Source organism: Talpa occidentalis, unplaced genomic scaffold (genome assembly GCF_014898055.3).
Source record: "Talpa occidentalis isolate TD23 unplaced genomic scaffold, MPIMG_talOcc4v2.1 talOcc4.2, whole genome shotgun sequence".
Classification (NCBI taxonomy): domain Eukaryota; kingdom Metazoa; phylum Chordata; class Mammalia; order Eulipotyphla; family Talpidae; genus Talpa; species Talpa occidentalis.
Genome location: NW_023602073.1, coordinates 5,503,282 through 5,527,857, shown reverse-complemented (window position 1 = coordinate 5,527,857; position 24,576 = coordinate 5,503,282). Strand labels below are relative to the sequence as shown.

General features: G+C 47.2%; 1 protein-coding gene across 1 annotated transcript in view; it reads right to left on the bottom strand.

Annotated features, from left to right (window-relative positions):
• The window catches only part of JARID2 (jumonji and AT-rich interaction domain containing 2), a 257,710-nt gene that overhangs the window by 37,924 nt on the left and 195,210 nt on the right, over positions 1–24,576 (bottom strand). Inside the window, 1 exon segment of the mRNA XM_037518897.2 lies at positions 14,854–15,033. Within this exon segment, the coding sequence (XP_037374794.2) occupies positions 14,854–15,033 (180 nt within the window).

Genomic DNA, 24,576 nt, shown 5'->3' with positions numbered 1-24,576 from the left:
GCATGTGCCACTAACATAATAAACCAAACCACATGCCTCCTGAACAGCAACGTGGTGTCTGACACAGACTATTTTGACATAATCCTCGGAAAGTTTTCATAAATACCGAAGTAAAAATTGCATAAAATTAACTTTGATTTACACACAAAAAGATCATTTCTAAATGAACCCACCTTCAGCAAGCATCCTGCTATTTTGCACCAGGAAGATCTCCTAATGGCAAACATGGCATAAAAGTCAAATCATGTGTTAAATGGAACTAAGGGGGAGAGGGACTGGGCGTTGAGGATGGAGCAAAGACAGGGTATATTTTGTACTCAACAGCTCATTAATTTTAAGTGTCGTGGGAACCTGCCAGTTTTAACCCTCCAAGTAATTATCTTTTGTCTTAATTTGTAAGATTCTCTAGGAGAAGGGGAAAGGAAAAAAAATATTCACTCTCACAGGGCAAGACTAAAGCCTGTGAACATAAGAGACAGAAAGACAGAGAAAGTTAGATGCATAGAAGATCTCCACACGCTGTCCCCAATTAAAAGGAATAATTGGACTAGTTTCTTTGAAAGGAAAAAAAGCATTTATCACGGTGAGCCATATTAGGAAACTGTATTGTACTCAGATACAAATAGCTTTACATTAATGAGCCGGGACAAATATATTGATTTGTATACACAGACTCTGAAAGTTAAAGGGCCTACAGACAAGGGTTTCACGCCATGGCAGGCAACATCTTTAAAATCCGAAGCCTGGTATTTGGATTTCCGGTCACTTCATGGCCAAGAAGCTAAGATTTGCTCCCAGGAAGGGATGAAAAAGAAATGAGGTGAGTGGTTACTTTAGAAACAGCTTTAACAGTGTCCTGCAATAATGTGGAAGGCCACACCTTCCAAGAAGGAACTCCGATGTACAGCTCCAGGGGGTCTGTTCTCAACCCTGTCCCTGGATAGGCTGTTCCTGGTGAGATCCTGACAAGATTCCTTGCAGGGCTCCAAAGGACGAGCCTAGACTTTTAAGGTCTTTTTTGAAACCCTCAGGAGGGACATAAGCTGGTGCAGGAAGGTGGGGAACTTGCTTTTAATTTCACTTCCCCACATCACCAAACACATCTGTTGCTCAATCCCCCAAATTAGGAACCAGCGGCCTACCCTTATCTACCTTCCAGGAATGGCTAAAGTATTTCAAATCAAGTACATAAAATGCTTGGTGTTCTTGAGAAGAGTTATGCAAATACAAGGAGGCTGATCTTTTTAAAAGCTTCTGCTGCAGTGGTGAAGGCAGAAATTCCTTCTCAGCAGCGCTGAGGCCAGCACAACCCGCCTGCCTGTCTCTAGCCCTCCCGGAGCCAGACGCTCATCTTTCCGATTATTCATGCTAATAAACGCACCTCCTCTGAACACGGGAGGTGATCCTGGTGCTTTTTATTAGGTGAGTAGAAAAGAGTCCTTTCGCTTGGCGTCTGACGAAAGTTACATGATATCCTGAGATGACTCAGTGTCTGACCTGAGCTAATGGGATTCTGAGTCTTCACCTCCCTGAAGGGAAACAGGGACGAGGGCCCTTCCTGAAAGCCGGCCCGAAAACGTCTGTAGCAGAGGCACAGCGCAGGAATGAATGGAAGGTCTAAGGACTAGCCTCACCCCCAAATTTCATCAAGACAGAACTGCCCCCCGTCCCACCCCCAAAACAAATCCAAGGGACAAAAAACAAGAAAAAAAAAAAGGTGGGGGGCAAAGACTCACTGTAAATAAAGAAGAATGTGTTAGGGGAAGGAGAGAGAAGCCCGCCAAGTTTCTGATCTCCAGCCAGATATTTAAATGTAAGCTTCGTGTCAGTACAAGGCGTGCCGACTTTGGAAGACAGGCTCCATCAATTGGCTGGCATTAAATCCTTGTTACTGTACAAAAGCTGCACTTGCTCCCTGGAGCCAGTTCAACTTTGAGTCACTATTGTCTGAAAACAATGGAATGTCTGCCAACCTGTGCCAACAGTTCAAAAAAGGGATTTTAATGCAGCATGTGTGAGTGCTGTGACCCGGGTTGCCCTGGGCAAAACCGCTGACGGAGCTGCAGCATTCACGTGCCCAACTCGAGAAGGCCGCGAGGCCCGTTGAGCTCAGCAGACGCCCCATGATGACCTGCGGCGCAGCTCACGCAGGGCCTCACAGTACTCAAGACCAGCTGATGGGCCCCACGGTGCTCTCGGAGCACCCAGCTCCACCCACCACCTCAGCAAGTTCTCCAGCCCACGTGGTAAGCTCTAGCACTTGCATTATAAAAAGAAATCTGGACACAGAATTTTTACAGCAAATTGACTTTCCTAGGTAAGAACTTGAATTCTCTAAGCCACGGAATATTTTTCCCATCAAAATTTGGTGGTCAGTGTCCCAAGATCTGAAAGTGAAACAGGTCGTGTGCAGTAATGTAAACTGACTACCCAGAACTGGGTAGAATCACCGTCCAAACATGTTTCTTAACATATGTTCCTAATAACTCCTGATATTAAAGTGTAAAAGGGCAGATGACCTTTCTGAGAATACAAAGGTCAGGGCCAACAAAAAGACCATAAATCAGGATGAATGGTTTTGTCATTGAAAAATGGCTTCTTGGCCCACTTGGCCCCCAGAGGCAGCGACAAGGCTGAGAATGACGGGCGCCCCTGGAACGAGGCTTGGCCTACGCCACAAGGGGAGGCCTGAAGGCATCTGCGTTCTCCACTGCGTCCGTGGAGAGGCCAGGGGACGGGCCTGCGCAAATGGGCTTGGGGACAGCAGGCAGTGGGCCAAGAGGGCGCACGTGCTTTATCACTTTCAGGGAAGAAGACAAAGAGCTCAGAACTCGGGGTATGCTCAGGAGAGGCCAGATGCGGACTCGGGAAGACAAATGAATCAAGTGTTTTGCAGGTTGGGGTTTCATAAAAGCCGACATTCAAGAAGACGAATTCTAAGAGGCCAGTCACTTTTGAAGTAAATGATAAGAATCCTGGTCCACCGCTGGATGAGAACAAGGAACCTACTCACAGCACTGAGAAAGGTCCCTTGAAAATGGACACGGAGTTAGGATAGAAGGCCCTGGGCACCCAGATATGGAAAAACGCAATTTTTCAGAACAAAAATATTTGTAGAGAAAAACTAAATATGGAAATAGCTGCACTGTAGAAGGAGGGCTTTCAAATTCTCCCAATGAACAACAGGAGTCTGCTCTTCGCCCAAATGCACACCCCCATTCTCCCTCATCACGAAACGACACTCAAGAACTCTGCGTGCACAGCCAGTCCCGGGAACAGCACGTCTTCCCAAGTGACTGCGCGCTCCCCCAAGACAGGTCAGATGAGTTGAGCTAAACCCATTAAATACTGAAAAGCACTTCACTGGACAACATGCATGACCTAACTGTATCCCAGCCAATTATGGACAACAGCGTGAATGAAAGATTCTGACGGTCTGATGCAGACTGGTTTCTCCAGAAGCACAGGCTTGAGGTCAGAACAGGGGAGCAGACAGTTAACAGCCCGGTCCTCATCCACACCCCCACCCCGACAGGAAAAACCAGGTGTTCACATTTTACAACTGGGGAAACTAAGGCTTAAAACAGATTTTTAAAAAGCTGGTTTTTTTAAAGTTAGGAAGCTGAGCCAGGGGGCTTTGCTTCCACCCCAGGCGCATCTTCTACTTGGCTGTCGCTGGAGTCAGTATGAACATTCCCCAGCGCTGTGGAGCAAAGGCTTAAGGAAAACGAGATGAGAAGATAGGGCCAGGCTTGTTAAACTGCGAGGTGTTTTTGGAACCCTCCACCAAGCTGGAAACGGTTCGTTTGGGTGAGGTCAATAGTCTCACGCTCAGTGTAACAGTCCTCTTGGCAAGGCTGCGCGGTGTGCCAGGCATTTAAACATGGTTAACTATTCTGGGATTCTCTTATCAATTACAAGGTTGCTCCAGACTTCCAGATCTGTTGATTCGCATGTGGTGTTAATGATTATAACCAATACAGTGCTTTCTACAGCCACGAACTGTTCCAACATATATTAATGCCTTCAGCGCGCCCCCCCAAAAAATCTATGAAGAGGGCACCGCTATTATTTCTTCTCTAAGCTAAGAAAACGAAAATGCAGAAGGCTGCTCAAAGCTGCAGCTATACATGGGAAGCCAAGCCAGCATCCTGCCCTCCACCACTATGCCAAGTGACCCCAATGTGGAAGTGGCAGAAACAGATACTTGCAAACAGGACTCTGCATGCACCACTGCGCTTGCAAAGCACACTCCCAGCCTCTTCCAACTGTTTAGAATATTCACTTGCCTCAACAGGAAAAAAACTGGAACAGCCAGAGATTTTTTTTTTTTTAATTAAAAGGATATCCCATAAAAACCTCAATTAATGAAAAAAGCATTTGTCGGTTCAGGCATCTCCTCATAGCACATGGCGGTGATGAGCCCCTGGCCCTGCCTGCCGCCCCACCCCTCACCACCCAGACAGAGGGGCTGAAGGCACCTCGAAGGCAACCACAGAGCACAAATGTGGTAAACTCATCCAAATGATTGCTTTTTGGCCTTGACACAACATGCCCCGGGTGTGAATCCAAAAGCAATTAAATCATTCCAGCTGGGAGTCCAACGACATGTTCAAAAAGTCTTCTGAAAATGTCCCTTTCCAGAAAGAGACGAGTACAAAAAGAAGCGATGGTCTCTTTTATCCCTTCCATTTTTTGTTAAGTGCAACTTTGAAGAACGTGTAATAAACACTTGGCTGAAATGAGCAAACTGTCCCTTGCAGAAAAAAAAAAAAAACAAACCCACCTCACCACAATGACAACACCCAGGAATAACCAACGTGCACAACAACCATTAGGAGGAAATGCATCTTTGCCTCTCGCTGAACTCACCTATCCCGCTGGAAAAAAAATAACCAGGTACAAGAACTTGTCACAACCAAGGCAGTTCAAATACCAGGGTAATCCTCTCGGGTTGTTTTGTTTCCAAATGGTGACGACCTAAGGCTGCTATTGTTAGGGTCATGGGAGGCTCTGCCCATGGACGTATTTTGGAAACTCTGAAAAGCTATCCAAACAGAAGTTGCTGGTGGCACTGTTACTGTAACCCTTGCGTGCTAACCCAAAGCTAAACTTAGCCCGCAAGCTGCTCTCCGCCTGTCATTCAGACCATGTACTTTAATAAACAAATCCACTTCCATTAGGATGCTTAGCGGATTGTAAATGAGAACACTGGAGCCCTGTGTAATGTCTGTGAAACCAAACATCTGCCCGGGGACACCGAGCTCTTGCAGGAGGAGACTGCTGGGGTCAAGGTCGCACCCCAAGGAAGAGGCACGCCTCACACAAACACTGAGGCAGCCTCTGGCTGAGACAAAGGGCGTCTCCAGGATGCCTCCCTTTCCTGAGGCCGGAGGTTGTCCCTTCCCTCTGTGCCCTCAGCCAGGCTTCTGCTCAGTAGCGAACCCCGCTGCTGCTTCTCGGGGGCTCAAGTTTGGAGGAGAAACACAACAGAGGAGGACACCTTCGGCGGTTTGAGTTCTAGGTTCTCCAAAGTAAAACTAACACAGCCTAATTTAAGATGTTCTCCTGTACCTGCAGCCCAAGGAGGCGTTTTGGCCCAAGCTACCCCCATTATAACACATTCATTGCCCTGTGCAAGCCTCTGGGGAAAGGATATGGATGTGCCTGATTCCCGGCACACTGCGACCTCTCCAGAGAGTAGTAGTACTCTGCAGGAGAACTGCCTGGGCGTGGAGAAGCACCCCAAAACAGCCTGCTCACATTCTCATGCAACAACGTCGATTCTGGGCTTCCCCTGGTGGCTGCCCACAGCCTCTGGGCACCCACAGCGCGGGTTCGATCCCCGGCCACCAGTGAGGGTCCCACATGGCGCGCAGACCTCTCCTGTCGCCCGCTGCTCCCCTCAGCAGTGTACGTCGGTCCTTCTGCCTGCTCTGCTCCCTGCTCTGGCTCTGGTGAATTCTCTCACCCTCCCGCGCTTCTGACTGTACCCAGTGCTTGTATAAATAAATAAATCTTTAAAAATAAATAAATAAATAAAAATGAAACAAAGGAGGTCCTCCCAAAAATTTTAGTTTCTGGGAGTAAAACTGCTCATTTCGGCCAGGTCTGTATTCTTCGTTTTTCAAATGACTTTCTGCACTTATGCAAAGTGGAAAAAAGGGAAGTAAAGTACTTGTCTGTTCATGCACCTTTCCCAACCTTTACTCTCTATGCAGAGAACTTGCTTCATATCAACAATCAGGCTGGGGGAGAGGACTTGTGGTCACCAAGGGCACACTCAAGTCAGAGAGTTGGGTGTAAGCAGCTCACGCAGCAGGGCATGGGCATCGCAGGCCTCTTAATGCCCCAGGTTTCACCTACAGGACCCACTTGCCCATTCCGAGCAGTGGCAAGCCCACTGCCCACCCTCAGGACTCAGGTACCTCTCTAAGCTTGGGTACTATGAATGCTGTCAGAAAAAAGGGCAATTTTCTAAACCCCAAAGCTCCTGTGAATTTTCTTTTTTTTTTTTTAAATAGAGGCATGTTTTTATTTATTTATTTATTTGTTTGTTTGTTTGTTTTTTGTTTATACATGCACTGGATACAGTCAGAAGTGCGGGAGGGTGAGAGAATTCACCAGAGCCAGAGCAGGGAGCAGAGCAGGCAGAAGGACCGAAGTACACTGCTGAGGGGAGCAGCGGGCGGCAGGAGAGGTCTGCGCGTCATGTGGGGCCCTCCTCCGGTGGCCGGGGAGCAGCCGGGGATTGAACCGGCGCCACAGAGGCCGCAGGCAGCTTCGCAACCCAGCGCTCAACCGCTGCGCCACTGGGGAGGCCCTCCTGTGAATTTTCTAATCCCTCTAAACTCCTGTGAATTCCAGAGAGAAGAAACAGATCCTGTTAGGGGGTGACCTAGCATTCTGCTACCCTCCGCACACCACCCCAAAATGCCGTGCCTGAAGGTTAGATAAACTCCTTCTCTACTACCACGAAGAACTTTCTACAAGTAAAGGCTCTTTAGGAGTATGTGTCTCATCCTGTTGTCACATGTCGCAAGCAAACAAGTATCCCCTTATGGGTACCCATAATGAACCCGATTTGCAAGTAATTTCAGGGAATTCTGCTCTATGTAACAAAGAAATGGGTCTCAGTAAAAGCAAAGCAAGAAAGACAACTCTTAGCTGCCATGGGAATGGCTGCCAACATTTGGTCTGAATCAGTAATGTGAACGCTTCGCTGAGCCTGGGCATTTGAGGGTTCTGATACACACTAGTCCTGGGGTTTACTGCGGCCACTGCCAGGCCTCATCTGGAGGAGGCAACTGTGTCAAGTTTCCTCTGGGCTCTAGCAGGGGCAAGAAGGCCAGGCGTAGATGGGATCGTGAGGAATGGGAAGGAAAGAAATGAAGTGATTTTATTCTGGAAAGGTCTCAGGGTAAGACGAATAAGCAGAATTTTAGTTAGAAATCTGGAGCAAGGGCCTCCCCTGGTGGCGCAGCGGTTGAGCACTGGGCTGCGAGTCACAGATCCCCGGCCACCGGCGAGGGTCCCACATGGTGCTACAGACCTCTCCTGCCACGCCCGCTGCTCCCCTCAGCAGTGTACTTCGTCAGTCTGCCTGTTCTGTTCCCCCTCTGGCTCCGGTGAATTCTCTCACCCTCCCGCGCTTCTGACTGTACCCAGTGTGCTTGTATAAATAAATAAATCTTAAAAAATAAAAAAAAAGAAAGAAATCTGGACCAAGCTAAACAGGTGATCTTGGTAGGTCATTTCCTATGAACACACAGCAACACTCATCACCCAGGTAAGAGACCTCAGTAGCAACGATTCTGAGGAGACGCATCCAGTAAGTATGTCTAATTTCTCTGACCTAGAAATGGCTGAGGAAGGAGCAATGTTGGCACGGGAATATTTCACAGCTCAGTGCTTAATTTTTAAAGACTATTACATTGTAGACTTAGCATCTAGGGATAATAAGGTTTCAGTATCAATAACTCTTTTCTCTGCTGTTGAAAACAGAGCCTTCAGGAATACCCTGACGCCCCCCTGCCTGGGGACTCCCTCTCAGGAATGAGTTGACTTGCTTTAATAAACTGCTGACGCGAGTTTGTTTCCTTGTCATCTGTCTTCTTTATTACAGAAAACATGCTGTAGAACGGCGCGGCCGGGCAGATCGCTAACTAGGCAATGAAGGCTCAGTGTTGCGCTGAAATCCTGACTCTGAAGCTAAAATTGGCCTCCTTCAAAGCTGACTTCATAACAAAACCACTCTGGGTCACCCTGCTAGCAGGGACCCACCCCTCCACCGGCCTCAGGGAGAAGCAGCAGTGAGCCCTGAGGTTTTTACTATTTTGCTTCCAAAGACACAAATGCCATGTGGCGAGAGAAGCAGGCAGCGCTTGTGGAGCTGGCGCCCGCCGGGGTCACGAGAGAGGAGTACGGCCCCTGCAACCATCGTGGCACCGACTCCGCGGAAACAGCGCTCAGCTCACAACGTGCAAACACCAGCTCTTCCATTCCCTCAAGTGCACAGAGGCACAAGGCCTGCCCTGACGCCCTCAGCCCTCTGCTCCGTGGCAGAGGAGCTGGAGAGAGAGAACGTCCACGAACACACACCCAGAGCTCAGTCTTCCTGCTGCTAGTCACGGAGAAAGCGCTCGCTTGCTCAGGACATGGGCACCTGTGCGGTGCGCTTGGACCCTCTGCTCACAGGTCGCTGAACCCTGCCTGGGGCTGAGAAACAAAGTGCCTTGCTCAGAGGCAGACAGCAGGCGACTGCTGAGGGCCGAATTCAAAGCCAGTGGGCCAGCCGGGGCCTGAAGCCGAGGCTCTGAATCACTGTGCTGCTGGCACCTGCAGCCTCCTCTCCCGGTGTTCTTACAGATGCAAGAGCTGACTGATGTCGGTTACATGAGGAGGGCTCGGAAAGCCGGAAATCTCAACTAATTTACTCCCAGCCTCGTTCCAACGAGTCCAGCTCGCCCGCAGAGCACTGCAGATGAGCTGAAGAAGCACATTTCTAATTGCACCTGTAATGGCACTGCCACCACGCCACCCCCCACCGTGTCAGCACTGCCTCATTTGACCTTCCTACTTCATCGCAACGACGCCTCCTTGGCTAAAATCTCAGAATCATGAGCAGCTAGTACCGCAGTCTCCTGAAAGGTTTTGTGCCTCTACCCCAGGCCCATTCCAATCTCTCTTCCAAAATGCTACCCTAGTTCACCTTTCCAAAGTACAAACGTGATTAGAGTATCGCTGCCGAGAAAAGCCCTTCCCTTCAGGAAGAAATGAAAGATGCAGAGAAAGAGCACCATGACCTCTGCAGCAGCTGTCCCCTCAACACCGAAAGCCACCACGTTATATTTGCTCTTCACAGGATCTTGCAAAAGGGAAGACAAATTCACAAAGTCCAAAAACATGCACAGAAACTACAAAACACCACTTTCATTGAGCCCACGGCGAACACTGGAGTCGTCGCCTCAGCTGCTGGAGCCAAGGTCCCTTCCTATCAAGGATGCTTGCACCGAGGTGTGAGGGGGTCCCCACGACAAATGGTGTGACACCTGGACTGACAGGAAGAACATGTGAGACACAGAAAGTGACAAGGGGTGAGGGTGTGCCCTGTGCTTCTGCCTGTCTCTTGAGATTTCTGAAGGGCCCATCGGGGAGCACCTCCCACCACAAGCTCCTGGGGAAGAGCCTGCACTGACGTGTCATCAGGGTTATCACGCAAGGCATTAAAAATAGTACAGGGGCTCACACATGTTTCTCAAATATATGGAAGTAAAAACTTATTATACAGCTGACAAAACAAATGAACTCCATAGCATTCCTTAATGTGGCAAGATCCTGCTCTCAAGAATATATGATTCTGTTTCAGTACGTTACCCAGTGAGATGATTTCCAGGGCTCCTACCCAAGTCCTCCAAAAACAGCAATTTCAGGAACATGCAAAACAAAATCCTTTCTAACACTTATGGGTGTGACACTTGCCAAAATCACATAAGCTTGGTGGTTAATACCTGATGGGGATAGCCCAGTATTACTTCACTTAAAAATAAATAAAAATAGAGCCTCCCCTGGTGGCGCAGGTGGTTGAACGCAGTGCTGTGAAGCTGTCCACAGCCCCTGCAGCGCGGGTTCAATCCCAGCTGGCCAGAGAGATACCCACATGGTGCGGCAGACCTCTCCTGTCTCACCCGCTGCTCCCCTCAGCAGTATCATTGGTCCGTCTGCCTGTTCTGCTCCCCGCTCTGTCTCTGGTGAATCCTCTCACCCTCCCGCGCATCTGGCCTGTACCCCGGTCCTTGCATGCATGAATAAATCTTTAAAATGGATGAATGAATGAATTAATTAAAAAAAAAAACACACACACACAAGCTAATTTTGCAAGGAAGATTATACTAGAGCCGGTATTGTGCTTCCTTTGTCTACCGTTGGTCTTCGGAATACTCCATAGTAAAAGGACCTTAAACACCACCATTACGTAGTTAGGATATGAACAGATGTGAAGGTCTTAGGGTCCAGGGTAAGAACAAGAAAAACTCGAACAAAACAGAAATTCATACTTTTCTCTGAGGCTACTGAAAATCAGATAAACCAAATTCCAAATGGAACGGCGCATGGTGGGCGCCTGGGGTAGGAGTGGATACACTGACCACTGGCTGGGAGTTGACGGGGACGAGGCCAGCTGCAGACCACAGTCTGGAACAACCAAGCACAAAGACAGGCCATTTGGGCAGCAGTTACCTCCCCAACATTTAGGTGTGTGCACATTCCCAGGGGTTCTCGCTGCAAGGGGGTTCTTGGACTCCCCTGGAGTTGCAAAAGCAACTTATCTCTGAATTCTGTCAGTGTTAAAAAGGATTCTGTTTTTGCATGTTCCTGAAATGGTTGTTTTGATGAGGACTTGCGGGGGAGCTCTGGAAATCACCTCTCGGGATAAAGTACTGAAACAAATAGTCATGATGCAAAAGGTAGGAGACCACAGGGTAGGTGTTGAATGAATCACGGATGAACGCAATCGAAAGAAAGCTACCAAACTATCCAGACTGCTGGAAAGTGAAAGAGCATCATTGCTTAGAAAACAAAAAAAAAATTAAAGTGTAGATTACAGGCCAATGTTATAGTCGATATCTGGATAGGATTAAAAGGACAAAAGGGCATAAATAAGACCCATCATCAAGAAAACACATCAGAAGTAGATGCAAGGAGAGAGAATTCAGAGATAAGAACTCATAGGGCCTTTGCAAATGTGGCTTCTCTGAGTCTCGAGAAGCACACAGGTGTGGGGAGGCGGCGTGGAGATCGTGTACTGGGGAGGCCCGGCTGGTGCGGGGAGCGCCCTGCTGTCCTGCTAGCTTATGCCACATCTCCAGATGGCACAGGACAGCACAGCAGAGGAAGGGAGGAAGACACAGAGAAGAGAGAATGCATGAGCACAGTCAGAAAAGGCAGTGAGGAGGTCCCCCCGCAGACTCCCCCCACCTAGTCAGCCCAACCACCCCTAGAACCAAATGCTATCCTCCACACACCCCATCCAAGAGACACAGGATTCACCAGACAGACAAAAAAACCAACAGTGCTGCAGACAATGTTTGAAGTAACAAGTGAATTCCCAAAGTGCAAATTTTAAAGCCTTTTCAATCCCATTTTTTTACTCATACATGAACTGTTTACAATAGTAAAATCTCGCAATATTTTTAAAGTGTGTGTGTGTGTGTGTGTGTGTGTGTTTTCAGACAGGAACCCAGACACTGGGTATCTGTCACCAACTCTGAATGTCCTGCCAGGCCATCACTGCCCCTTCACAGCCTCACCCTGCAGCTCCTATGAAAACAAAATTAATATCCATGCACAGGAAGGATCATCCTGTTTGACACTGAAAGCTGAATCTGAGAAAACTGTCTAATGAGCCGGCAAGTTCTAACAAGCTGGGGCGAAATGGGAGAGGAGGGCCCAACTACAGGTGCACCAGTACACCTGGGGTGCATTCGCCCACCTCCGGCCCATCACCGGGAGACCATGACAACTCACAAGGCGGAACCATTCTGCAGCCCTGCCAGCGAGCTGCCCTTCTGTCATCTGCTCACACAGACACCAACAGACACAAGTTCAGTTTCATGTTTTGTTTCTATTGTTTACTCTTGATTCATCTCAACAAAAGGTACAACTAGAAAACTAGACACCTTCTCAAGAATTATTTTTTTTAAAGGAAATCACAAGGCTCCTGTCTTGCTCATCCTCCCTCTGAAAGCGCGCTCATGCAGACGCTTTCTGCCAGCAGCTCCTGGGTGAGGCCCCCCTCAGGCCCTGCAGGGCTGGTCTTCACCATCACAAGCCCCAAAATAACCAAATTCTTCACTGGCCCCCGCATCAACTCCCTAATTCTGCTTCGGCTTCCTTCAACCCGGCCTTCCCAGTCAGCTGTGAAAAGCTGATCAATTTTACTTAAATGCCCCATGTGCTCCTCAGAACTGATGTTTATTTTCAACCCCGGCCTCACCTCAGCTGCTTTCTAGCGGGAATCCTCGGGCTCTGTCTGCTGTCAGAGGAATCATTCTGAACTTGTTCCAGTTCATCTTATTTCCACATCTAAGACCATCAACAGTTCCTTTCTCTACATTTGAGTTCTTCCTCCTAGCCTGAAGGGCACGTGTGACCAATTCTTTCCCGGGGTTCCCTCATTTCAAAGCACAGTCCCTCTCCCCTTACTGATGAGAAAATGTGCCACCAGCCTGCACCTAGGCAATATTCCATCTTCCACGTTCACACGGCATTCCATGTTCCTGAACTTTCCAAGAGAGTTCACCTCTACACCTGCACCTGAGTTCCAAATCAAGTACGTAGCTTTCTTTCAGCTACCAAGATGTCCTGACGACCACAGTTGCAGGTCAAAACTTTCTACCTGAAAGGTTAAAAGCCAGCCACCGTTTGCTATTATGCACTGGGCATTATCAACGCATTCCCCCAAATAATCTGAAGGTCATTAAAAAGGGGGCACACCCTTTACCTCAGCTAAGATTCCAGCTAAAAAAATGTCTTTAGAAGAAGCATCTGGGACGGATGAACAATCATTAAGCTGACGACGCAAAAATGCTCAACAATACGGAAAGCTAGAAACAGAGTGTCTCATGTCTAAATCATGCTTGTCCTGAGCCTCTACTTCCCAGTAAGTGAAGAACAACAGAAGGGAGTTCAGTGCACAGTCGTGGAGAGAGAAACAATGAGAAAGTTCCCTTTGTCTCAATCACTTGTCCACAACACCGAGTCTCTGCCACTGTACAGAGGGTCTCACTTCATCGCTAGGGTCTGTGCACATCCCCATGAAGCATGAGGGCGAGCAGAGAGCCGGGCAGGAAGAGCTCCATGGAAAAGTCATGGCATCTCCTACCCATTCTCTTATATCCACTCTCCTTTCCCTTCTATTCTATTCTATTCTATTCTATTCTATTCTATTCTATTCTATTCTATTCTATTCTATTCTATTCTATTTATTAATACATACATATATATATATATAATCATTGGGTATATAGTCAGAAGCGCAGGAGGGTGAGAGAATTCACCAGAGCCAGAGCGGGGAACAGAACAGGCAGACTGACGAAATACACTGCTGAAGGGAGCAGTGGGCGTGGCAGGAGAGGTCTGCGTGCCATGTGGGACCCTCGCCAGCAGCTGGGGATCGAACTGGCGCTGCAGAGCTGCGGGCAGCTTTGCAGCCCAGCGCTCAACCACTGCACCACCATAGGAGGCCCTTCCCTTCTATTCTTACTTGCTTTCCCTCACCCCATATAAATCCAATTTGCTACCAAGTCCTCTCAACACTACCTTCACAGTATTTCTCACCAACTTCTCCGCTACCTGTGCTGCTTTGTGCACTGGCTCTGCACTCTTGTCTATGCTGCTCTTAGTCCCCTGTTACTCTGGCCAGGTGCTGCCTACAATTACAGCCTTCCAAAGTGCTCCCTCCTCTTCAAGTTATTTCCCTTTATGACATTCCCATAATTGATGCCAGCTTAATCTTCTCAAAACACATCTCCAATTAAGTCACTTCCCCTGCTGAAAAACCACTGGGCACTTTCTACAGTCAGCTTACTCTCTGATATCCAAATTTTGCTTCCTACCTTATGTGCTGTTTGTTCCTCATCTTCCTCAATGAAAAATTAGTAGAATTTATAATATATATGCATTTACTTATTTCATGTGCTGAATGATAAAGATCTTCACTTGCTAAAAGCATAATTAAGCTGATTACAACTTTCTTCACACAATCTTCTTGACCACCCCCCTTTAACAGTGATCGTGGGGTCTCCCCGGTGGCACGGATGGTTGAGCGCTATGCTGTGAAGCTGTCCGCAGCCTTTGCAGCATGGGTTCGATTCCTCACCAGCCAGGAGGCTACCCACATGGCGGGGCAGACCTCTCCGGTCTCGCCCGCTGCTCCCCTCAGCAGTGTATTTCAGTCAGTCTGCCTGTTCTGTTCCCCACTCTGTCTCTGGTGAATTCTCTCACCCTCCTGCACCTCTGGCCTGCACCCCAGCTTTTGTATAAATAAATCTTTAAAAATAAATAAAAGGGATTGCTTCCTCCAACTATCTGCAGTGCTTATGAAATTTATTATTGTCTCCACAGCCTACGAATATCCACACTCATCTTAACAATCTATCCATCTGGGCCACAGTGGATTATACTGTTCTACGCACCTCTTTGCCCTTTAAGTGTCCAGAGAAGTATCAGGACCTAGCTCCGCCACTAGCCAGCTATGCAGCCTTCATCATCATCTCCTCAGAAGATGATCTGCTCCAGCTGTCACCCAAAACTCTGGATTTTATCTTACTTTACTCAAACCAAGAGTGGACCTACCATGCCCGTTGTGAACATGCTTGTGAGTTTTTCCTTTCCTGGGGGTTGACTGGCATGAAGATGAAGCATTGTTGTTGGTAGCTGTTTTGACGTCTTCTGTCTCATCTTCTTCCTGCTCAACATCCTCCTCATCCTGAGAGCTTCCAAAATATACCATGCTGTTGGGCAGCGCAGGAGAACCTGGCGGGTTTAAGAAAGAGGGCTCATAAAAACAAGTCTGGGCGCCCCCCCACCAGAAGCAGCACAACAAATGGAGGCATTTATTAAATTACAAACCCAGATCCTCAGGACTGAGATAAAGCAATGCTACGCATCTCTACTGCCATTTTTTAATTTATTTTTCAAATATCCCCCAGGAAATAAAATTCCAATTGTGTCCTTTCAACAGATATCAAGCAAAGTCCCCCAGGCAGGGGAGAGGGATGATGCTATTCACCAAACCTAACAAATCATAAATTTTAAATCTCATCTGAATAATGTGAGTGTGCCCCCCTCCCGCAACAAACACGTCAGCAGTGACTGAGAAAGATAAAAGGCAATAAAATAAAAATGTCTACCCAGTGTTAAGGAAGATAGACTTATGGATTATATATTGATTCACCAAAGACAGAGTGGGGAACAGAACAGGCAGATCTACTGAAATACACTGCTGAGGGGAGCAGCGGGCGAGACAGGAGAGGTCTGCTGCGCCATGTGGGTAGCTCCCTGGACAGGGATCAAACTCTGGCCGCAGTGGTGACAGCACTGAGACTTACCATCAGGGAGGCCCTGATTTTATAAGCAACTTTAAAAATAAGAGACGATCAGAGCAAAACAATTGGTAAAGGCAGATTATTAACATTTCATTATATAAGGAACGGTGTCTTGAATTCAAGCGGGGTGACTCACAAGACATGGAATCTCCCTCAAACCGTAATACATTTTACAAGTGACGTCAGTATTATGTTCAGGCTAGTAACGTGCAAAATTATTAAACACCTGCACAATAAGGAAAAAAACTATTTTTTTAAAGTGAAAGCAACATCAATGAAGAATCCGCACCCCCGTTCTCCCTTTATATCTTAACTACCTCCTCATAACCAATTGTTTTCATTTCCAAACTTAAGAGACAGCAATAACATCACCAGAAAATAAGCTCCATATTAGAAAGAAGCAACACACAGTTCTTTCTATTCAAATAATGGCAATTCAGAAGGAAACCACTCAACCCACTGGTGTTTTATTTTGGACCAATGGGGACTAAAAACCAAAGAAAGTTCCTAAAATTAATTCTAGCAACATCTGCACTCTTTTTTCTCATTAAGTGCTTTGGGCGAGATACTATCAAGGCACAGAAGAATTAGTAAATGGGAAAATCATTTCTTCTCTTGCCCACTTTCTTGCAACTGAACATCAACAAGGACACGAGTAACCAACCTGCTCTCTCGGAGACCTCGAACTTCCAACACAATGGGCCAGCACTGCTGTCCAAACTCAGAGGACGTGCTCTAACAAGGAGATGGGACTGAGTGAAGGCAAACAGGTAAACAGGGACCTGAAGGGCCTCCCCAGTGGTGCAGGGGGTTGAGCGCAGTGCTGTGAAGCTGTCCACAGTCCCCGCAGGGTGGGTTCGATTCCCAGCCAGCCAGAGAGATACCCACATGGCGCGGTGGACCTCTCATGCCTCGCCCACTGCTCCCCTCAGCAATGTCTTGTGTCCGTCCGCCTGTTCTGTTCCCTACTCTGTCTCTGGTGAATCCTCTCAACCTCCCACGCCACTGGCTTGTACCACAGTCCCTGTATAAATAAAAATAAATCCTAAAAAATTAAAAACAAAAAAAACAAAAAACAGGGACCTGAAGTGGCAAAACACATATTCATCCCACGGAGATTGCCATGTCTCCTTTCTTGCATTGCAGTCACGGCCGATATTCAAACCCCCAAGTAAGGTGGGTTTCACCTCTAGGTGGAAAGGAAGCTCCAAAGGGATGAATGTGGACAAAGATGCGCGGCGGACAGCTGAATTGGATCCATTCTCACAAAACCCATTTCCTCTGTCCTTGTTTTCCCTCCCCTTCAATCACTTGCGATGAGAAATAGGTTCTCAACACAAGGTTTATAATAAATCTGACACAGACTCTGGAGAGAAACAATCAAACTGGAATTAAGAGATAAGTTTAAAGACTGGGGAGGGGGGCGCTATTTCTACTTGAAAAACATTATTTATTGTTACTTATTCTTCTTTAGCACAAGACTGCCAGGGAAAAGAGACACCGTCACCTTCATAACTGGAGTTTCCCAGCACACACAAGGTGGGTACTGCACAGCCAAGTACACCAGTACTACTAGAACCTTCTTTCCCAAATCTAACTTTGTAAGTCCTTTAGAAAAGCAGGACAAACTTTACATCATCATTCCAAAGAGGTTTTGAGTGAAAAACAAAAAATTATTTTACTACAGGTGCCAGCTCATGTTAGCATGTAACATGACCTAATGTAACATGTTACGTGTTATTGTGCAGACACAGCAGGGAACATCAACACTTCAAAGTTTTGAACCCAACCATTAAATTCTCCTCTTCGGTAAAATGAGAAGAAATCGAAATATCTTCACGTCCCTTGTAGGTCAAAACATCCATGCTGATTCTAGTGGCAGAAATCAGAAAGTTTTCATGTAAATCTGCAGTAACTTACCTGTCTAATTTCCCTTTCTCCCCTCAGCAGAAAATGCAATAAATTCTGCAACTGAGGCCAATAATGTATAAGGGGTGGGGGGTGGTGGGGGGAGAGTGGAGGTAGGGGTGGGAATAACACTGATAAAAAATGTGTTTCAAGTAAAATCCCCAGGAAACACATGAGAAATAAACAAGGAATTAACTTCTACTTACAAATCTGTTGCAGATATTTGAAAACTCGAAACCTAGGATAAGCCGTATAAAGCAACTAACACACATTCCTTATACCCAAGGTTTTCTTGTTTCAAGGAAATAAAACAGAGAAAATGTCTAGAAGCTCAGTTCAGCACCAAACATTTAATATCCAAAAGAAAGCAAGTAAGGTGATCTTTGCAACAAAAGCAGCTTCTCAGGGCCTCCCCTGGTGGCGCAGCGGTTGCTGCCCGCAGCCTCTGTAGCGCCAGTTCGATCCCCGACCACCGGAGAGGGTCCCACATGGGCGCGCAGACCTCTCCTGCCGCCCGCTGCTCCCCTCAGCAGTGTATTTCATCAGTCTGCCTGTCCTGTTCCCTGCTCTGGCTCTGGTGAATTCTCTCACCCTCCCGCACTTCTGACTGTAGCCAGTGCTTGTATAAATAAATAAATAAATAAATAAATAAATAAATAAATAAATAAATCTTTAAAAATAAATAAACTCGGCAGGGGGGTCAGTTAACTACTAACAGAGACAAGAATGTGCCCTCAGTTCAAATACTGGGCTAGTACCAATTCTCCCCTCTGGCCAGTTGCACCAATTATAGCAACACCCAACCCCCACCGTGGACAGTCAAGGCCACTGTCCCCTTCGAGGTTTTATTCAGGAAGCCACTGGCAAGACATAACCTCCATCATCTTACTGGGTATCCGCATCCCCCTACATCTCATTAGCATTCCAATTCCTACTGCTGCAAGCTGAATCCAGCAATATGATGCTGTGTGTTCCAAAGCTCTGTGATGACTGCAAGTCCCTCTAAGACCCAGCCAACACATCCACTTGCAAAGGAATGAAGAGTCCAAGCTAGCATTCCAGGCCAGGAGAAACCGCAGCTCTGGCAAAAAGGAAGCAAAAGAATCGCTTTCTTTCTTGTTGGGACAAAACCAGTAAGATCCTCTCATAAACAAAGTGACAGAGAAACACTGACTATTACAGGCTAATTCCTAGGAAATAAATGTAACAGCCTCAAACAGAAAAAGAAAATAAAAGGCATCTGAAAAACCAAAGTAGTAAAGATATTCAAATAGAGCAAATTTATTTCTTCTTAGCTTAGCTACAAGTTCAGTTATCTAATTTACAAATAAGTTTAAAGGAAAATATGCCACACACACACAGACACACAATGCAGCAAAGTATATTTTAAAACCCTAACTGCACACAGCAGTCTGGGCTATTTATCACAGGTAAAAACGATCCCACATTCCTCAGCATAACATGGCTGAATGGGTGCACTACAGAATCAAAGTGACGCTGAGTCAGTGGAAAGGTAATTATTTAGCATTTGAAAAAGGAAGAACATGTTTAAAATTTTTTTTTTAATGTATACTTATAGGGCCTCCCCTGGTGGTGCAGCGGTTGAGCGCTGGGCTGCGAAGCTGTCCACAACCTCTGCAGGGCCAGTTCCATCCCCGGCCGCTGGTGAGGGTCCCACATGGTGTGCCATGCCTCTCCTGCCGCCTGCTGCTCCCCTCAGCAGTGTATTTCGTCAGTCTGCCTGTTCTGCTCCCTGCTCTGGCTCTGGTGAGTTCTCTCACCCTCCCACACTTCTCACTGTACCCAGTGCTTGCATAAACAAACAAACAAACAAACAAATAAATAAATAAATAAAAAGAAATCTTAAAAATAACATAAAATAAAATAGAATGTATAATTATAAACTCTAGCATGTAAGAGGTAAGGTTCCCATGCAGACTTTATTAGGGAACCGTCTTCCTTTGGAATGTCAGGGGAAGCAACCGTGAAAAGCTCACTGTGGCGCTGCATTCAGGAAAAGGACAGTGACTTTACAGGGATGAACACAGCCGGAAGAAGCAGGGGCTTCACAAGTGGAAGATGCTTTCTAAAGAGGGACCCCCGTTCCTCATCAGGGCTCACCCCCCACCTGCAGGGATGGGTCTCCGCAGCTCTCAGGGTGAGCCCTCCAAGCAGAGGTACAACCTCCGCGCATGAGGTTAATGAGCAACTGAGACAAGGCTGACTTGACACACGAAACTACCCCGCACGTCCCCTTTGCAAACTGTAGTTTTGGAGTTGTCATGAAAGGCAAATGAATGTTTTAAGGGCTGAGGATTATATGATTTTGGGGGTGGGAAGATTTTATACTCACATTATAGAAGTGTATTTAATATTTACAGCTTTCTATTAAATCACAGGCAGATTTTCTCTCCTGATGATTCAAGTGCATCAGAAAATGTGGAAAAAAAAAAAAAAAACACAAAAAAAAACACAAAACTCTGAACTTGGATCAGATAAGAGGAATCGGGAGTACAGAACGCATCTGCGCTTTGCCAAACTCGTATTTCATTACTTTTCAGAATTAGCTGGCAATGTCTCCACAATATTTACTGAAGTGAAAACCAAATGTTTTCATCTGGACAAAAATCAAACTGTGGTATGTTACAACCACAACAGAAATCATTTTAATCCAAAAGTTGGCTTTCTCTAATTTGGACTGTGGTTTCTATAAAATCCAGCTCTTCTTCATGATTCCATGTACGCACACGCCAAGCCCTCCTCCGACTCACTTCCCGCCCCCCATCTGCAGCCACAGTTCAGCTTCATTTTAAAAGGACTCTAGAGGGATTCCCTGCACACTGTCACTTAGCAGGGGAGTAACATTCTGCAGCTTGACCCAATAAACTTTGGAACTGGGCCCATTGAAATGGCTTTTTTTTTTTATTGTTCTTTAAGATACACAAACATAATGACATAAATTGTCTCATACTAAATTAAAAATAAACCTTCAAAGTGAACTGGTAGGGACTGGGTTGGGGAATCAAAGGGTAGTTAGTTATTTACTGATTTCCTGAGTTAGAGGAGAAGCAAGTTGAACCCAGGAGGCTGGAGATTCAGGGGAGATGACAGCTACAACAGCTGCCTTGGGGCACGAACCCAACCGTGCGTGCAGCAGGCACTGATCGAGGCACCACTGCTCAGACGTCTCGTCTCCCACAGACGCACACACCCACAAATGGAACCACTAAGTGCCACTGGAAGCCCGTGGGACAGAGGTAACACCCCAAAGACAGCCTCCCTCTGCCCTTTCCAGTTGACCTTTTAATTTTATGAGGCAAGAATTCACAACAGGATTTCCCAAATTCCATCCACTGCCTTGTTCCCTAAGACTGTACACCATATCCAGATACTCCAATAAGCCACTTTTTCTGAAAAGGGATTCACATTCATCATGTCAATGAATTGTCGCCAGTTTATCAACAGAAAATACCACTTGTCAAAAATGAAAGGCAGTTAAAATTACGTTAAAATTTGAAAATGTTCAGCGAAAGTCATTTCTGGTACCGCCAGAGGTACGCTGCAAAAGTCCTCTAAGCCTTTGGCAAAAGTCCTCTAAGCCAAATACCAAACACAAAGGGAGCCTCCTTACTGGGATAAGGAGCTGTCTGTGCAGTGATGTGCATCCTGGGACTGCCCGTCCTTTAAAAATGTGCGTATCCTGCAAAATGGTGTGAACGCCGAAAAGGAATCCATGTAGCACCCAAGAATCTAGGGTGAATCTTGGCCCTGGCACGCACTTGCTCATATGCCATGAGACTCAGAGTCCACTTGTCTGCAAAGAGTGTAGTGGCTTCAGAGGCGACAACTGTGATGAGCCCAGGGTTGTGGGGTGGTGTATATAAAAACACTCACTAAAGTGGTATTATTAGGCTAAACATGGATTCAGTGACAAAAACAACTTGCAGCTATAGAATCAAGCTGTCACTTTACAAGGTAAGAGCAAAGGCAATTTATTTTCTATCCCCTTTCCTAAATGAGAAAGTAAGTAGATTGGTGACAGGAATCTGAAGGGGTGTGGAAATGCAAAATGAATTCAATGGTTAGAATTTCTGGAATGTGGGCGAACAATGCTCTTGAGAGGTGGAAACCTTCAGCAGGAATAAGAGGCAAAAAGGAAGAGAGATGAAGTCATGACTTCCATGTAGTGGGACCAATGCCCCCTCCTCTCTCCAGTTACAGCCCTTCCCTCTCCCCAACTCCCACTCAAGTCTTGGGACAGGAGCCTGTGTTCCCAAGATCCCCATTATAGAGGGAAGGTCCCACATCGGATCACGGGTCCTCTCTGCCACAGCCCTAACATGAAGGACTCCCTACAACGACGACTCTAATACACAGCAAAGAGAAAGCGCCTTTGTAATTAACACCTGGCATACTCCCTTTACAATCTTTTTGACATTTTTCTCTGTACAAACGGCTTAAAACTCACGTAAGTAAATATACAATCAAATGAAATGAGGTCTCTGGATCTCTCTTTTTTTTTAATTTTTTTAAAGATTTATTTTTTATTTATTTATACAAGCACTGGGTACAGTCAGAAGCGCAGGAGGGTGAGAGAATTCACCAGAGCCAGAGCGGGGAGCAGAACAGGCAGACTGAGAAATACACTGCTGAGGGGAGCAGCGGGTGTGACAGAAGAGGTCTGCTGTGCCATGTGGGACCCTCGCTGGTGGCCGGGGATCGAACCAGCGCTGCAGAAGCTGCGAGCAGCTTCGCAGCCCAGCGCTCAACCACTGCGCCACCAAGGGAGGCCCTCTCTGGATCTCTATCGCACACGAATACACAAATTCTTAGCAACAAGAACAGACTCAACCTATGTAACTTCCACCTATCCAGTTTACAAGTTGAAGCACAGTGTGTGGTAACTTCATTAAGGTCACAGCATAAACAGCTAAGTTTATGCACCCTTTGCTATGCCAAGCAGAACACAATGAGCACTGGGGGCAGGATCTCCTTGTCTTTGGGATATGACTATGACTTCAGGGATCCAGGAAGAAGGACACCTCAGCAGCCCCAAGATACTCCTACGGAAGAGGACTATCCCCACATGAAACCTTTTTCCCCATCTACATTCTCTAAATGGAGTTAGAAAGGGCAGAAAAGATCAAGGAATTCTCTGGCAACTAAGAGGGCCCAAGAGGAGGTGAGCAGCAGCACTGCGCATATGCTGGCCAAATTGGACAGGAAAAGGGAGTCTGCTTTATCTGCAGGGAGGGCACTGCCTGGTCAGAGGCCAGCTGGCCTGGAGTAGGGCCAATCCTCTGAGCAAAATGTCTTAGCGTCTTAACAACTGATCAAGGTCACAGAGCAATTAGAAGGATCTATCCTTCCCCTCCTTGGAGCTAAGCAATCCCATGGTTTCACATTTCTGCTTAACAAGCCTGATAAACTATCCTGACAAATAAATTGCTGATTCGGCAACATTCAGCCAAGGAACACAGGCTCTGCTGGAAAACCAAGCACAGGAGGAACCTGAGGCTGGTGTGAGTTGCAGAAAAGAAGGGGTCGCCACCGAAACCCTGCAAGCGTCAAGAAAGCCATCTTGGACCAGAAACTCAGTTACTGCCCGAAAGGCAACACTGCCTCTCGGAGGGGAGCAGCTCAAGCCCACGCCCCACTGCGGCAGTGTGTCTTCCTCCCCAAAGCGCTCGTATAATGTAAAGCATTCCCGGCTTGCTCAAGTCAGTTCATTATTAGCGCCATGGCGTCCCTTGCAATTGGAGGATTACTTAATTGCTTTCTAGCAGGTTAATCCCCCTTCATTAGATGACCTCTAAATCACCCCAGGCTTTTGCATTTGCCCTACTTAGAATTTATGATCCTCCATACCCAAAGCCAGTACTCTACCAAAATACATGCCCCTTTCCAATGAGGCAGGCAGCGTCTTTCAAGAAAGCTCACAGGGATAGGCCGCCTCTTCTAGGACCTTGTAGGGTAAGCGATTTTCAGGCTTTTCTGCCCTCCCACCATCAGGATTAATGATGGATCCTTGTGGTCCTGAGTGCATGCCTGATGGCGGGCACCTAGAATAGGGTGTGGGCATATGTAGATGGGATTCACCTGGGCTGAGAGACTGGGCTTATAAGGGTGGCGTCATGGGGACACCAGCAGAACCATGAGAGAAGTAGAGAGAAGGCCAGAGAGCCCAGAAAGAGTGAAGACTTGGGCCTCCCCCGTGGCACAGTGGTTGAGCGCTGGGCTGTGAAGCTGCCCACAGCCTCTGCAGCGCCGGTTCGATCCCCGGCCACGGGGTGAGGGTCCCACATGTCGTGACAGACCTCTCCTGCCGCGCCCGCTGCTCCCCTCAGCAGTGTATTTCGTCAGTCTGCCTGTTCTGCTCCCTGCTCTGGCTCTGGTGAATTCTCTCACCCTCCCGCACTTCTGACTGTTACCAGTGCTTGTATAAATAAATAAATTTAAAAAAAAAAAAAAAAAAAGAGTGAAGACTTGCTGGGGGCTGGGAGGCCTGCCAGCCTCCTGGCCCCCCCAACACCCCTGCCTGCCGTGTGCCTGGCAAATCCCAATAAAAGCCTGCAAAAGCCACTGAGGGCTCCAGGATTTCTCCTTACCTCGTCCGCTCGAATCATAGAGACCCTGCTCAGTGTTCACTCCTGCCACTACAGACCTGCAGTTTACTCAGCCGATCTTTGAGACTCTCCTTCTAAATCTCAAACCAACCCTTCTCCCCCTGTGAACTCACTGGAAGGTAGCAGGTGGACATCCTGGGATGACCACTGCAGACACCACCGGGGCCAAGTTCCAACCCCATTTGCTCTAGCACAGCTGCATGGCAATCGTGTGCTGTCCACACCACATAATCGTTTTACAAGTGAGGAAATTCGGGCTGATGACAGTTTAAAGGTCACCTTCCCCAGATCTATCAGGCTTCAGTCGTGGCCTATGCGCCTACGCCTCCAATAACCTCCAATGGTCATTTTACTAAAGGTAAAGTTCCTCCTGGTGCCCAATATCTAGCCGCAGGCCTGCAAAAGCTGCCTCCTGTAACTTTCCTGCTTGAACATGG